Source organism: Lathyrus oleraceus, chromosome 3, assembly GCF_024323335.1.
Source record: "Lathyrus oleraceus cultivar Zhongwan6 chromosome 3, CAAS_Psat_ZW6_1.0, whole genome shotgun sequence".
In the NCBI taxonomy this organism is placed as follows: domain Eukaryota; kingdom Viridiplantae; phylum Streptophyta; class Magnoliopsida; order Fabales; family Fabaceae; genus Lathyrus; species Lathyrus oleraceus.
The window spans coordinates 417745484-417762500 of NC_066581.1; the positions used below are offsets into that span (position 1 = coordinate 417745484).

The 17017-nt window shown below is 35.8% G+C and overlaps 1 protein-coding gene across 1 annotated transcript; it reads left to right on the forward strand.

Moving 5' to 3' along the window:
- The first annotated feature begins 6021 nt into the window (after nucleotides 1-6021).
- On the forward strand, nucleotides 6022-13774 carry LOC127128003 (phosphoglucan phosphatase LSF1, chloroplastic). Its single transcript, XM_051057259.1, has 10 exons — nucleotides 6022-6566; nucleotides 6658-6764; nucleotides 8158-8620; nucleotides 8750-8821; nucleotides 9366-9487; nucleotides 9839-10054; nucleotides 12026-12131; nucleotides 12729-12841; nucleotides 13124-13268; nucleotides 13391-13774. The coding sequence occupies exons 1-10, from the start codon at nucleotides 6282-6284 to the stop codon at nucleotides 13508-13510; spliced, it is 1749 nt and encodes a 582-aa protein (XP_050913216.1). The 5' UTR covers nucleotides 6022-6281; the 3' UTR covers nucleotides 13511-13774.
- The last annotated feature ends 3243 nt before the right edge of the window (nucleotides 13775-17017 follow it).

Below are 17017 nucleotides of genomic sequence, written 5' to 3' on the forward strand. Positions count from 1 at the left end.
TTATTACTTGAGTTATGTTGTTTTCAAGTTGGAATATGAAATGATTTCTTGCTCGATTCATACTGTTTAAAGTTGATTTTGTTAAAATGGATGATGGAATCATGTTGTTTGGTGCTTGCCGATCATGTTGGTATGTTTAATTTAAATTTCTGGAAAAAATTTGCTGAATCGAATTTGAAGTGTTAGAGATGGTGTTACTGTGCTAAACCCTAGGTTATCGTTGACTTGCCCAGAATTCACGTACTCATGTTGCTGTTCACCCATACTAGCCAATAGAATTATTTCATTCTCATGGCCAAAACGGCAGCGCATCGTTAAATGAGTTCCAATATTACAGCTTTGCCATTCTCGTTTCAATATTTCCAAATTAATTCATTTATTTCATATTTTATTTCACTTTGATTATCAAACTTGCAAAATTCATATTTCATTCATTTCAAATCCAAATTTAGTGGGAATTTTTGCATCATCTTCATCATGATCCCTAGTTTTTTATCATTATTTTTCCAGAATTTTTTGATCATTGAATTTCAAATGGCCTTAAGGTTTGTAGAATGTGACCAAATTTTGTACCTCTTGCCAATTCAATTGTGAAATTGTGATGCTTTATCCATTTGATCTGAAATTTTTTGTGCTTAATCTACACTCATCCATGTTTATTTTGATGTAAAGATCATGATTTTATCCTATGTGGTTTGAGAGTTGTGATTTTTTGAAGTAGGGTGTGACAATTTGTGTCACACCAATGATATGCAATTTCATGATTTTTGTTGACATGTTTCCTGACCTCCAATTAATGTAAATTTTTGCATGATCCTTCTATCATATGTCTAGTTTATGTGTGAATTTTCTTGGATTTAAATATGCCATTTCCTATTTGTTTGAGATTTTTCTTCCCTGCCTAGTCAAATGTTGACTTTGTGTGACACATCTTGCCATTCCATTTGGGAAATTCTCATATCTTATTGGATGATCATGAAATTTCACATGTGCATAATAGACATCTTAAGCTTTGCATTGGTGTTAATCCCATTCATTTCTCATCTGTTTTCATTTAGTTATGATTTTTTGAAGTTGATACATGTTTGTTTGACTTCTTTGTGCTTGTTTGAATTGGTTTTGACTTTCTGATTTTAATTGACCACCTTCCCATGATCCAATTGAGCTGAAATTTTATATGCATGTCATGTTATGGACTTTGATTGAGCATGAATTATTTGGTGATTTTTGGAATTGAATATGTTTGGTTTTGAGCTAAGTCTTGCTGTTGACTTCATTGAGCATGTTCAAAATTGCTTTGACTTTATGATTTTCATTGACTGCCTTCCACTTGTCCAAATGTGATGAAATTTTACATGCTTACCATGCTAGGTGTTAGGATTGATCATGATTTATTTGGTGATTTTTGAAAATGTTTGAGTTGACTTTTGATGCAAGTCATTCTGTTGATTTCTTTGAGCCCTCCCTTGCCATGCTTTGACTTCTTTTGCTTGTGAGTTGATGATGATGCATGATATAAACTTGAGACCAATTGAGCTTGCTTCTTAAATGTTTGAACTTGATTTTGGTTGACTTTCATTTGCTGTTTTGACTTTTTCATTCTCTTTTGACCCTAGGCTTGCCCTAGTGGTCCTGGTACTCACTTTTGAGCTTGTGTTTTCAGGTTGAACACCAAATGCCTCAAAGAGATCATACAAATTTGATTGAGCTTGATTATATATCATGTGTTAACCTCTTTGTTTTGTAGGTGATATGACTCATATGACTTGAGTCTTGTGCTTTGCACATTTGATTATCTGATTTGACTGATGATTCCTATTTCCTTTTGCTTTAACTTGTGAACTGTGTACTGATCTGTTTGACCATTTCAGGTACCTTTAGTTGCTTAGTTCCTTGTGAACTTTTTGCTTTGCTTTGCTTTAAATAGCAACTTGCTTGAGGTATAATTCCTTTTCCTCATGTAGTCTGGAAGACCTGGCCTGTTACTTGGCCAGGCAACTGTCTGAAGTCCTCCTTAAGAGGCAATGTTTGTGTATGTTTAATTTGTCCTTGTACAGAGTCAAAGACCTCCTAAGTGAAAAGGCAATTGGCAGAACCAAGGGATAAGCAACCTATCCCCTGCTATTCAGTGTGTCTTCTGTTTTGCTCACACCACTGTGTTGATGCATTACAGATAAAAACCCAAGATCTTGTGCAATTGCACAGTTGAGTCAGTATCAAATGTGTAGAAGGGTTCCCACTTTCTGAACCCACACATTCTTGTCAAATGCTCTCCCTGGTCAGGGATAAGAGCAATGAGGCACACCCCTCATCTCCTTTCATCTGCTTCACCTTGGCTCTCAATGTCAAGGTTAAGAGCACATTCACCCAGTTCCAGAGGTTTGTTTGTTGAGGTTGATATGACCCCTCGACTAAAACCTAACCCTTGTTTGAGCCACTTGCTTGTGTATAGTGTGTGCTATCTGTGCTTGTATGTTTGTTTGACTTGCTTACTGTGCAAGTTAGGTTTAGTTTAGACTAATCCTTGTTTGCTTTCGCCCTCGTTGCGATCCTTTCTCTCGCCCTCGTTGCGATCGAGCCTTTTCCTTTCTCTCGCCCTCGTTGCGATCGAGACTTTCCCTTTCTCTTGCCCTAGTTGCAATCGAGACCTTTGTCCCTCCGTAGCCGAACTACGGCAACTCTGATTCTCATGTTCAGATGAGATACGTAGGCACGAGATGCGATGTCTTGTCGAGTTTGACTAACCACTAACACTAATTCTTTTCTCTCGCCCGCGTTGCGATTGAGACCTCCCCTTTCTCTTGCCCTAGTTGCAATCGAGACCCCCCTTGCTTCCTGTGCAAGTTTGGTGTGTGTGTGGCTTGCTTCCTGTGTAAGTCATGTCTAGGATAGGTTGGCCCGTGTGCCAGTTAGCTAGAAACCTTAACTTAGGGTCGACTTTGCATGACAACATCTAGGCTCGAGTCGTAGTCTCCCTAGTGTTGTGTCTCCCTCTGTTATCTGGTTAGGCTAGTCCTTTTTCCCTGCGTAGGGGAACTACATCGCCCTGATCTTCATACCAGATGAAGTATGTAGGCAGGAGATTGAGCTGATCTCTCCGGGCGCCTTTTCTTTTCTTTTGTGTGTGTTGTTTGACAGTTATAGGCTCGAGTCCCCGACTCCCTATTAACTTGTTGTGTTGTTGTGTGCTTGGAAGCTGATGTAAGTCCATCGAGTGGCATTTGGGTTCCAGTGTGTGTGTGTTTTGGTTCGGATGCCGATATAAGTCCAGTGATTGGCGGTCGGGCTCCACGTTTGCCTGTGTTTGTTCGTTTGTGTGCGTGTCAGCCGAGCTACGAATGCTCTGATTCTTCTCTCGTCCGAGAAGATACGTATGCATAGGATGCGATATCCTAGCGAGCATGTGTTGTTTTCCTCGATCCGAACTACTTCGACTCTGATGTCTATGCCTGATAGACTAAGTAGGCCCAGGATGCGATATCCTGCCGAGTCAGTTTCAGTCAGTTTCTTTTGTCTCTTTCAGCCAGTGTGTGTGTGTGAGCAGTGTTTTCAGCAACCATTTTCCTTCCTTTTGTGCGTGGATCCCGTAGAGTACTACGGATGCGTAGGGGTGCTAATACCTTCCCTTCGCATAACCGACTCCCGAACCCATCCTCTTTGGTCGCGAGACCATGTTCTTTCCTAGGTTTACTCTGAGCGTTTCCTTTCCCTCTTTTGGGATAAATAACGCACGGTGGCGGCTCTGTTGTTTCTTCTTTTCCCGCCGGTTTTTCGCGTGATGCGACACTATGTTGATGGCTGTGGCACAAGATGGGAACAAGAACATTTTCCCAATAGCTTTCGCATTAGTTAAAGGTGAGACAAAGTATGCTTGGAGTTTCTTTCTTAGGAATTTGAGAATACACGTTACTCCACAAGCAAATTTGTGTCTTATATCAGACATACATGAATAAATAAAGAGTGCATATAACAATCTTGAAAATGGATGGCAAGATCTTCCATCTCTCACACGTCTATTGCATTAGACACATTGCACAAAACATCATGCGTGAGATTAAAGACAAGGAACTGCACAAAAAAGTTGTTAACATGGGTTATGCTTGGACAGAGGCGACATTTAACTATTATCGCGGGGAAATCCGAAGAACAAACAATGACGCTTTATCATGGATAGACAACATCCCTCGGGAGAAGTGGCCAAGGGGATATGACGGAGGGCAACACTGAGACAACTAATCTGGAAGAAGTAATGAACTTGGTACTCAAAGAAACCTGAAACCTTCCAATCACTGCATTGGTCAAGTCTACGTACTATCGATTAGGATCACTCTTTGGTAAAAGAGGTCATAAATGGACAAAAATGTTGGCCTCTAGCCAAGTTTTCACTGATAATTGCAACAAGGGAATGGTTGAAGAAGTCAGTAAAGCTAACACACATAACGTCATGCAATTTGATCGCGAGAGATTCTATTTCATGGTCCATGAAAAGATTAATTAGAATGATGGTCGACTAACCGATACTTTCAACGTTGATATCAGGAAACATCATTGCGATTGTGGAAATTTTAGGCATTTCACTTCTTGCTCCCATGTAATCGCAGCATGTTCGAGTATACGCCAGGACTACTCCATTCACATACCAGACGTGTTCAAAATTCTTAACGTCTTCAAGGTCTACAGGGAGAGTTTCCTAGGACTTCCCCATGAGGAGAATTGACCATGATATGAAGGATTTACTCTTTGCTACGACGACTCTATGAGAAGGAGGAAGAAAGGGCGCCCAACCAGCACCGAGATTAGAACCGAAATGGACAATGTTGAAAAGGAAAAGAGAAGGCGTGAGATTTGCCGTGAAATAGGACACATGCGTAGGAAATGTCCAAATATTGCAGGACCCTCTAGATGATTATGCTGTTTTTTTATTATCAACTATTATGCACGTCTTATGTTATCAACCCTTGTGTATTTATAATGTCTTTTAGAAACAAACATTATGGAATACATTTAATATTAAAGGCTTCCGGTTACAAAGTACAATCACAACAACTTAAATTCATAGAGCTTATTAACTAACTAATCAACAACAACCAACACAAGTGGACCTTCAACTCCTCTGTTAACTTCACCACTATGTGCTGAAAACATACACTGAACATCTACATCATTTTCTATACGATCCAGGTAATACATGTACGTACCCTCGGGGCTTGCATTAGTCAACGTTATGTATGGACAACGATACTCTACTTTTCCCACCTTCATACGACGCCCATCCAATTGTCGAAAACCAATGTGGATGGCTGCAATCAGTGTTCTGAAATTCCATTACAGATCTAGACAAACACATATTTTTTTGTCTTGTCCATAAAACACATGACACCAAACAAACATTCTTACCAAAACAATCTGCTATGTGACCTGAATTACATTTATGCAATTCAAGCTATTTATAGAAAATTAAGACGTGAATACTCGACCATTCATTGATCGAGACTCTACAATCACAAAACATTTCCTCGGTCAATGAATGTCATGAGTGATATCAATATTATTTAAAAGCAATATTAATTAATTAAATCTATTAAAATAATAAAAAAAAGATTTCATCAACTCGGTCATCCATTGGCCGAGTCCACACACGGAAAAACAATCTCTAAAAAGAAAAATAATATTATTATCCATTGGCCGAGTCTCTACTACCCAGAAACATCTTTCACGAACTCGTCCATCCATTGGACGAATAAATACTAAAAGATAAACATCTTTCACGAACTCGTCCATCAATTGAACGAATAAATACTAAAAGATAAAACACTCTAAAAATTTATTTTTAAAATGGGGTAGATTGAAAATATAATTTCAGAAATAGGACACAAGACAGTAAAAAAAAAATTCAAATTAGGGAGAGTGTATGAATGTTCTAAGCTTAGTTTCATAGATGATAACACCAACAATTTTAAGGAGATATGCATTTGTTGGACGTATTTAATCAATTATCAATACAATAAGAGATCTGTTATACTCTTAGAAAGTACTGTAGAAAGTAGAAATCACATGGAAATCTGTCGACAAAAAAAGAAACCTTACGATGTTGACTCCAATCTCTTTCTCCAACCCCGTGCCTTCTCTTCCTCAAAACTTCTAGATTCTCCAAAATCATAACATACCCCACCCCTACTAACCTCACATCCTTCACTTCCTCCAAACCCAAAACAAGCCTAATCATAACCATAAACAGCAAAATTCACCATTCTCTTCTCTTCCACAACTCCACCACAACCATGTCTTCTCTCCAATTCAACCCCCATCCACTTCCTCCATCTCCACTACTCACCACCAACATTTCTTCCTTCTCTCCCACTTCCCTCTCCATCTTCTACAACCACCACCACCTTCTTCGCTTCAATCTCAAAACCCTAAAAAACCATAGGGTTTTCGCAATGTCTAGTAACTCCACATTCAAAATGAACCTCAATGAGTATCTCGTCACTCTTGACAAGCCGTTAGGTATCCGATTCGGTCTTACCTCCAATGGAAAAATAATCGTTCACTCTCTTGCTAAAGGGGTAATTAAGTAAAGTAACCTCATTGCTTGAAGTGCTTAATCAATAACAATTTTTATTTTAGGGTTTGTGATTTGTGTTGTTGTTATTGTAGGGTAATGCGGAGAAGTCTAGAATAATTATGGTGGGTGATACTTTGAAGAAAGCTGGTGATTCCTCTCAGAATAGTCTTGTCGAGATTAAAGACGTTGGAGATGCACAGTATGTGTTCTGATTTAATTTTGAGTTGAATGTGTTTTTAAATTATTAATTAGGGACTTAAATCATGCAATTTGGTATGCAAATCCTAGCTCATTGATTGAAGGCCAACATCAGAGTTCGAACCCTGACTCTCACGGTTGTGTGTGTTTCTAGTGGTTATTGTCGTGTGTTTCGGGTGGTTATTGTCAGCTTAGAAAAGAAATCATGCAATTTTGTATAGGACACTAAAGACAAAATTTGAGATAATTAATTATAGGGGTTAAAACATATATAAGCCGTTAATTTGTACTTGCTGAATCATTGATTTGTAGTTTTTATAAGTGGACGGTTATGATTACTTGAAAGTGTGAAAATTATTTTCATTGAAGATGTGTATGCAAAATGTTCTTACAATGACAATATAAAGAGTGTTTTTTTCAGATTATTAAGAATTATTTAAACTGAAGATATAATCCATAATGCTTACAAAGGTTGTAGAACTAATTGCTCATAAATACATAAACATATTGGTAGTCAATGCATAGACATAGCTACATGTATTTCCACCTATATTAGTAGTATGTGTTATTTCTACTTTGAATGTGTCACAAAAAACATGCAATTTTGTGTGTATAGTTAGCACGATATATGGAAAATGTCTGGTATCCGGAAGACAACTGTGAAAATGTGTCTTTAGTTGGTAAGAAGGATAGAAGATGTATCTGAGAAGTATAAAAGATGTATCTGAGAAGTATTGAAAATATTTCCAAAATGAATTAAAAAATTATTGAATACTTTATAAGTATGTATCACAAAGTATTAGACGCCTATCAATACTATTGGATACATGTCCAAAATTGATACTTCTCCATTTTTGAAGTATATGGGCTTCATATGCGACTAGTAATTATGATTGTGGTGTGTTGTCTAGAGGAATCACTGTTTTTATGTCTATGGGAGTATGGTGAACTTCATGTGACTTGTATCCTTGTTGCTGTCGCGTGCAATTCCTGATTCAACGATTCCAACAACGAGTTGTAATCCCAAGCGACCAAGAACTGGTCTTTTCATCACCATACTTCGACTTTCTACCCGTTGTCATTTTGCCCAGAATTTGGTGTTTGTTTCCTTTCTCCTTCACAATAATATTTATCCCTCTTCATTTTTTTAAAACTTTTTCATTATCAATGATATTCATCCCTTTTCTATCTTCTTCCTGTCTACATTTTTCTTGTGATTGTTTGCAGCGTTTTTGGTTTGCAGCAGCTTCTCTACCTTTTGTTGTATACTACAAATAGGCCCTTAGTTGTAAGATAATTTAGAAAGATGCACAGTTACTATCCCATCATCATCATAATCTATTCTGTTCATCAGTTTTTTTTCTTCATTTTTTTCAGTCTTTTGGTTTCCTCAGGAAAGTGCTAAATGAGCAAACAAGTTCTTTCAGCTTGGTTCTTGAGAGGCCAGCATCTACATTTCCCATTCAACTACTGCATAATAAGACGAATGATCTTGAAATAGTGTATAATAGAGGTCGAGTTCCTATTGTCACATGGAACAAGACACTATTAGCATCAAATTTACAACCATCTGGTGAGAGCTGTGGGAGTTCTGGATTTTCGATGTTCAACTCAAAGTTTCTTAATTCAAGTGGAAGCAAGTTATTGGGCAATCAAAATCAACATGCTATCACCCACGGTGAAAGAAACTCCTTTACTGAACAAACAATACAACTTGCTTGTGTTTTCACTGAAGAAGCATGTGGAGATGGAGATTGGGCTCACGGAAGTTTTCCACTCGAGGAATATATTAAGGCTCTAGACCGTTCCAAGGATGAGATGTACTATAATCACTGTCTCGGTATGCGATATAGTAAGGTATGCAGTTTATTGTATTTTATAATGTGATACACTCAATTTGTTTGTTACTTTTTCTGTACGGTTTGTTCTGTTGATTAGAATATTTCTGCAATTTTAATAAAATATTGCTATCTTGTAAATTCTTAGATTACTGAGCAAATATATGTGGGATCCTGCATACAAACAGACGATGATGTGGAAGCCTTGTCAAAAGTTGAGGTAACCGTGTTGACTTCATTCCAATCAAGCCAAATAGCAGTTTTATGCATTGACAGTGACTATTGCAAATGAATAACTTAATACCAGCTTCAGTTACAAAACTTGAATGTTTCAGAGGACAAACATATATTTGTTTCTTCTCAGTTGTTGAATCAATAATACTGTAGTCACTAATTGCTATTTAGTTTATGCCAGCAGTGCACTAGGAAACTAACTTTAGTTGACATCTATACTTTTAAAGTCCATCACATTGTTGAAATACACAGCATTTAGCCAAGGTGTTTTAAAGTCAAAGCTGTCATGCATCATGCTGTAACATGAAGATTTTTTAATCTGAAATGTATCACATCTTTTAGTGGTTAGTGAGCAGATATATGTATAGCTCCTAAAGGAACAGTCCTAAGGGAACAGTGTCAGTATTGTCCCTAAATTCCACAAAAATTGGTTTCTTTTTAACTACGGTAATTTTTATGATGTTTTTCTTTCTATATAAAGCGTTTTAAGAATCACACCTTTCTGTTATAGTTGGAAATTTATGGTACAGGGAGTTACTGCTGTTCTGAACTTTCAAAGTGGAACTGAAGCTGAAAATTGGGGAATCAATGTAAAATCAATCAATGACTCTTGTCAAAGGAATAATATTCTCATTATCAACTATCCTATACGGTAATCTAGGGTTTGAAGCATGTCAGTTTTCTGATTTTTTATTTAAAAAGAAGAATCCATTAAGATATTTTGTTTACTTTTGCGATATGTTCATCTGATATTTTTCTTCTTCTGAATTTTCAACCTTTTCTGTGCTAATGCTAGTCTGATAAGTGTTTTTTTGATTCACTTTATGTGATAAATTTCCTAATGTTGAATATGTCTTGATTATGATTCAACACTTTTATTTGGTGGTCTTTTTTGAAGTGAAAATAAACACTGCCTTGTAGAAGTTGGCATCAGAACTTCTGACTGTCCTGATTTTGCTTCCTCTTAAACTTTGATTTCAGTTTTCCTTTCTTATATTTTCAGGGACGGAGATTCTTATGACATGAGAAAAAAACTCCCATTTTGTGTCGGGCTTTTATTACGGTTGCTAAGAAAGAATCTTCGTGTTTTTGTTACCTGCACTTCTGGATTTGACCGGTCTCCTGCTTGTGTGATTGCATACCTACATTGGATGACAGACGTTTCCCTTCATGCAGCCTATACTTGGGTCACTGGGATGCACACCTGCAGGCCTGACAGGTTATTATTGCGAAACTGTAAACACTTTTGTACCACATGTTGACTGAAAGTTAAATTTTCTGGTCAAAATGGCATGAGAGCGCGCTATATAGTCCTGTATATTGATTCACTTTCCCATGCTGTTTGAAAATATAGGATCTATACAAGCTCTTTTTCTTTCGAGGTGAGTGTGTGCAGTTGATGCCCTTACAAGGATGTGGGTGGTTGTTACATGTTTCCTATCTGCGAGTCAATTTTTCCTTGATGAAGTGTCGGTCTATTTCAACGGGCTGTCTTGCCCAACTGAAAAAGTTTGGGCAATACTTAGAGCTGATCTATCATCATAATAACTTCATAGGGCCTTCATACTTTATCTTAAGTTGTCAAACACAACTTCATCCATAATAGCTCACACATTCTCTGTGCCATAGCTCTAAATTCTGACTCAGTACTTGATCGAGCTAATAGACTTTGCTTCTTACTCCTCCAAGTAACAAGGTTTCCACACAGGAAAATGCAATAGCCTCAAGTGGATCTTTTATCACTCACCGAGCCTGTATAATCTGCATCAATATAAGTCTCCATAATCAATCTTTCACCTCTTTTGAACAAGAATCTTTTTAGAGTAGTTTGAGACATTGTAGAACATGATCTGCCCCCCTTTGCGATCATTCTATGATTTTGCTTAATGGAAGCACCTCCAAATTTACATTCATGTTTTCTTGTTTCCTGCAAAAGATCAAGCAGATACTTCCTTTAAGAAATGAAAATGCAGTTGATGCCCTTACAAGGATGTGGGTGGTTGTTACATGTTTCCTATCTGCGAGTCAATTTTTCCTTGATGAAGTGTCAGTCTATTTCAACGTGCTGTCTTGCCCAACTTAAAAAGTTTGGGCAATACTTAGAGCTGATCTATCATCATAATAACTTCATAGGGCCTTCATACTTTATCTTAAGTTGTCAAACATAACTTCATCCATAATAGCTCACACATTCTCTGTGCCATAACTCTAAATTCTGACTCAGTACTTGATCGAGCTAATAGACTTTGCTTCTTACTCCTCCAAGTAACAAGGTTTCCACACAGGAAAATGCAATAGCCTCAAGTGGATCTTTTATCACTCACCGAGCCTGTATAATCTGCATCAATATAAGTCTCCATAATCAATCTTTCACCTCTTTTGAACAAGAATCTTTTTAGAGTAGTTTGAGACATTGTAGAACATGATCTGCCCCCCTTTGCGATCATTCTATGATTTTGCTTAATGGAAGCACCTCCAAATTTACATTCCTGTTTTCTTGTTTCCTGCACAAGATCAAGCAGATACTTCCTTTAAGAAATGAAAATGCTTTGTTTCCCAAGGTTCATTCTCTGAAATCTTGCAGATAATTCTTCCTTGAGCAATTGTCCCTCAACCAAATTATCTTTTGTAATATCATGATAAACAAAAAGTAATGTTAGTTTTCCTTCCAGTGAAAGTTTGAAAAAATGTGTTTGATATTCTTGGCTTTGCTTGTAGCTGAGACACACCATTGCTTTTGTGAATCTTCCAAGCCATGCTCTAGGTGACTGTTGTAAGCTTTAACCAATATAAAATCTTCGTCAATTTACACTCACATGTGGGACCAAGTCATCGGGAAAAATCCATCTACACCTGCAAGAAAACAGTTTTGACATCAAACTGATATAGTTTTCATCCATAGTGGGCTGCAAGAGAGAGTACAATAAAGACAATGTTCATCTTTCCTCATTATCGGCGCCATAGTTTGAGTGTATCCTTTTGTCATTTGTCCTGCATTGAATCAATCAAGAGTGTCATCTAATTTGTGCTTATTATGACTTAACCCACAATTCCATCAAAATTATTATGTCATCTAAAGTATTGCTCATGTCTTTCCTTTGTTACCTCCTGTCATATCTATTTAGGTGTCGTCTTTACATTCTTAATTTTTTCTTTACATAAAAAAGCACTTCATAAACATGTAATGCAGGCCGGCAATTGCATGGGCAACATGGGATCTTATAGCTATGGTTGAAAGGGGCGAACATAATGGTCCTCCCACACACGCTGTCACATTTGTGTGGAATGGTCATGAGGTAACAAACCAGTCAATTATAGTTCCGTTGCAGTTTCTGGCTTTTCAAAAATAATTCTCAAGAGGATTAGGAACACTTGTATGGTAGGCAGTCCATCATCCATATCTCAGAAATGTTCATCTATTTTAATATGTTTTGTCTTGTTATGTTGTATCAATGAACAATTCTAACGATTAATTTTAGTATAAAACAGCTTTGAATAGTTTCATACTTAATTTTAAGGTAGTCTGATACATTTTTGTCCATAATGTAACTCGCAGGAAACTGCATTTGTCTTTTATATCTAGACAGCTAAATTCCACCTTCCTATTTAAAAACAAATCCACCTTCGAAGGCCTTTCACCTCAATTTAGTTTCTTATCTTTCATGTAGTATTTTTTTATTAGCTAAGATAGCAATATCTTCAATATATACAAGTACGATACCTGTAGTCAACAGCGGGCTGTTGCACTGTGTTTTTTAGTAGTGCTCACTGTTGGGAAGCTCCTGTAAAAATTTCGATTATTAATCATGAATACGTCTTTAATTTTGTCCCGTCTTCTACTTTTGATCTTTTATATGTATATGGTACTAAGATAAAAACTTGTATTGTTTCAGGGAGAGGATGTAAATTTGGTTGGAGACTTTACCGTAAATTGGAAAGAACCCCTTAAGGCAAAGCATCGGGGTGGATCAAGACATGAAGTAGAAGTTAAACTTCCACAAGGAAAGTATGCGTGCTACTTTTGCCATAATTCTTTATATGAATTGAAAGTCTATTATATTTTCATCTCAGATCTCAGCTTGAGGACCTAATCTGGCTAAAAGTTATTGAGCCAATTCTTATGCTTAACAGTCATTTATTTATGTTTTTTTTTCCTTTCTATTTTACTTGTGTCAGAAGCATATAGTTGACTCTGTTGAGAAAAATCCAAACAACAAAATACCTTCATTTCTTCATCTTGTTCAAGATTTTTGCATCACATGAATGTGACATCACCCTTTGCCTTCAGGTATTACTACAAGTTTATTGTTAATGGACAATGGAAGCATTCAACATCTTCACCGGCTGAAAGGGATGAAAGCGGAAATGTTAACAATATAATTATAATCGGTGAAACTGCCAGTGTTCGTCCTTCTGTTCAGCACCAGCAAAAAGTATGTTCATTATCAGTATTTGCATTTTGATATTTTTACCTATAGTTCAATATATCTGTTTCTTTTTTCTTACAGCATGTTTAATGCCAATTCACTTAATTGTTTGATTATTTTTGTTCCAGGATGCCAACGTTGTAAAGGTGATGGAAAGGCCTTTGAATGAGAAAGAGCGGTTTATGTTGGCAAAAGCTGCTCGTTGTATTGCTTTCTCTATCTGCCCTCTCAGATTAGCTCCCAAATAGTTGCACGTAATATAATGTACAGTATTCGTGTTGTATACAGAAAGTTGAGGCTGCACAATTTGTTCAGTTATGAAGAGGAATGTGGCAAAGAGTTATCATGATATGTATTATTAATTAACTCTAGTGTTAAACTTATCTATGTAATAATGTGTTATAATATACATTACTACATTGACTTTATTTGCAAATAATTGTACTATAAATAAACATATTGCTACAGTATACTTCTTTAGTAATAAATTTTGAATATGATTTATTATTGTATTACAATATGTAATTTATATTAATATATGTTTCTTTTAATAAGTTAAAGGTAAAATTAAATTTGAGGTTTTTAAAGTTTTTTTTAATAATTTGGTCTTTTAAGTTATGAAAATGATGAAGTGTAACAAAAATATAACTGTCACAATTTTTTAAAATTTCTAAATGTTAAAAATGTGGGGAAAAGATAGTAGAAATCAACCCAAATGACTAAGTTATTATAGAATTTTTTTAAAGGACTAATCTATTCCACATAATTTAAAGAAATTCTGGGGTAATTTTATGTAAGTTAAATTATTACTTTTGAATGATTATCTATGTATGTTGTTATGGGCTTAAGTCAGAAATATGATTGATTTGTGATGATGAACTCTCGATGCGGCGGTATGGATCTTTGATACGGGGTGGACTTATAAGATTAACGCATCAACGTTCAATTACAAGATTAGTGCATCAACGTTACAAAATTCAAAACGAGTAAAGTGTAATTTTGAAAAGATAGTGTATTATGTATACCTTATATTTGACCTAAACCATATTGGAACTTCACTTGTATGGAATGTTATGTAATGCACTTATCAAATAATTTTGTAACACATTCTGTTAATGTACAATTTTGGAACTTCACTAAAGTCTGTAATGTAATGCATTGTCAAATTGCTTAACTAATGTATGCACTTATCAAATAATTTTGTAATGCAGTTTCTCGGTGTATGCTTATTTTGGAAGTTCATTAATATATATATAATGTAATGCACGATGTGTGTTTATTTAAGAATTTCATTCATGTTTGCAATGTAATGCACAATGTGTGTTTATTTAAGAATTTCATTAATGTTTGCTATGTAATGCACAATGGTGATTATTTTACCTCTTATTGTAATGCATGATGTCTGCATATTTTGGAATTTATTGTAGTGAAATATTGATACGTATTGTGCATATTATCGGTCATTTTAAACTTTAAGGTAAATACATATGTTAAACTTGCTTATCAGACACTTTAAAATTGGAACAGACCTGCTAAAATTGGAACGGACCTGCTAAAATTGGAATAGACCTAAAATTATTTATCAGTGCCTTTACTTATTTATCAGTCACTTTAAAATTGGAACATACTTGCTAAAATTGGAACAAATCTGTCAAGTTTTATGTGGTTGTCATGCACTTTATGTAACTTGATGTTTATCTTGCTCGTGATGAAAAATTGTTCTATCAAACTAGTGATGCAAAAGTGTTCCGTCAAACTTGTTTATTTTGTAACAGACTTGCAAAATCATTTAGTCAAACTTGTTTACTTGTAATCTAAAAATGCAAATTTACTTGCTAACAAAATTGTTAATTATGATATCTAATGCCACAACTTTTCCGTCAAATTTTGGTTTTCATTCGATCCAACATAAAATTACATCATACATCAATTTAATTTGGTCATTAAGCTTCATTGAACATCAAGCTCTATTGTTAATGTCATACCCCAATTTTGTCATATCATCTAATTACTTTTAACATAATTTACACATTACATTGCTTGATAATTTATAGAAATCTCATATGCATTCATATTTCCATCTAGATTAAGCCATTTGGTCCAGGGCCATGACCATGCATAAAATTAGAGAATTTTTTAAAGCACCCTAGATCTACTACTACACCATGCCAATTTTCATAAATGCTCCCCATTTCTAATTATGCATCTCTGAACGCACCTCTTGCACACTCAAGTAAGGTCTTTGTGAGAGGAGCCATATATGTTGGGTAATTTTTATTCCGGAGATACATCTCTGGAATATTTTAAGAAAAACCTTAATTATTTAACAGTTCAGTGGATATTCCGGAGATGCATCTCCGAAATTATGGGCGACATTTTGAAATTTACATCACCTTTACATGTCAGATATTTCGGAGCCGCATCTCCGAAAATATATGATAAAAGAACCAACTGCATGATCACACAGTCATTGTTGACATAGTTGATTTTCAACCAAACTCCTTCATCTTAAAAATCCTTCATTCTCAATCCATTTTCACTTCAAATCTCCATCCTTTTGGTTCATCACATCATAGGAGCAAAAGAAGATAGAATTTCAGGTAAAGATTCTTCTTTTCCACCTGCATTGCTCACATTAATCTTCCATTTTTACTGAAAAAGATTACGTCATGTCCGAAAATGTATCTCCGTAACGTATATGAACTTGTCTGGGATACATCTTCGGACTTTGTTTGTGTTCATTTTTGAAGTCATTCTGCAGTAGTAGTAGTGCTTATGTTCTATTATGGTTTTAGTTGTTTTCATTAGATATGGTGCACCTTGATGTTTTCTCAAAACAAGTTGTTTCTCCGAATGTACAAGGTATGGTTGTTTCTCCAAATGTTCAAGGTGTTGTGGTGAAGGCGGTAGATGTTGGCAAATCATTTTGTTCAAGTTTACTTGAAACAGAATGCCTTATACCACTTACTTTATCGGAGTGGACGACTAATTCAACAACAAAAGTCGAGACTTGACCGCATCATTTTATAGAAAGGATGCAGGAGTTCGAGAAATTGAGCAACATTGAAAGAGAATCAAACGCACAAAAGTCCAAGGGGGTACCACCAATAGATTTAGCCGGTGACATATGTTTCGATCCATTTTAATTTCTTGTTTTATTGAACAAATATGTGTATGTAATTGTGTCGCAATATAAATGAAGTGTTATATATTTACCCTTTGTTCATATTTTGTCTTAATGCGTTTTTGATCTTCCCTATAACAACATTTGAACTTTTTGTAAATGAAAAAATAGGTTCTAGAGATATATCTTCAGAATCAACATGTCACTCATTGAGTGGTCCATATTGATCTATGTCTTCTATAAATTAAGGTGCTCTTATGTTATATTACACACAAACTAAAAATGTCTCAAATATCGTCACTAAATATTAACTGGTATGTCGCAAATGTCTCATTCTACAACGGAGCTCCCAGACGCACGTTCAAGCTCAACGAATTCACCTCCCTCGATGATATCAAAGACGAAATTCATTATCTCCTACCTTACGGAGACAATCGGAAGATTGTGAAACTCGAGTATCTTTCACTGTCGATTGACAACAGAGGGAAGATTGAATTTAGAAAATTTGAGCTCAAGACGCAAGCGGATGTAAGGGCTATGTGGAATACGTTTTTCTATTTCAAGATAAAAGTTTTGCTCGAGTTGGAAGCGATGATTTTAAGATCGGTCGAAGATATTCTGAAGACGTGCA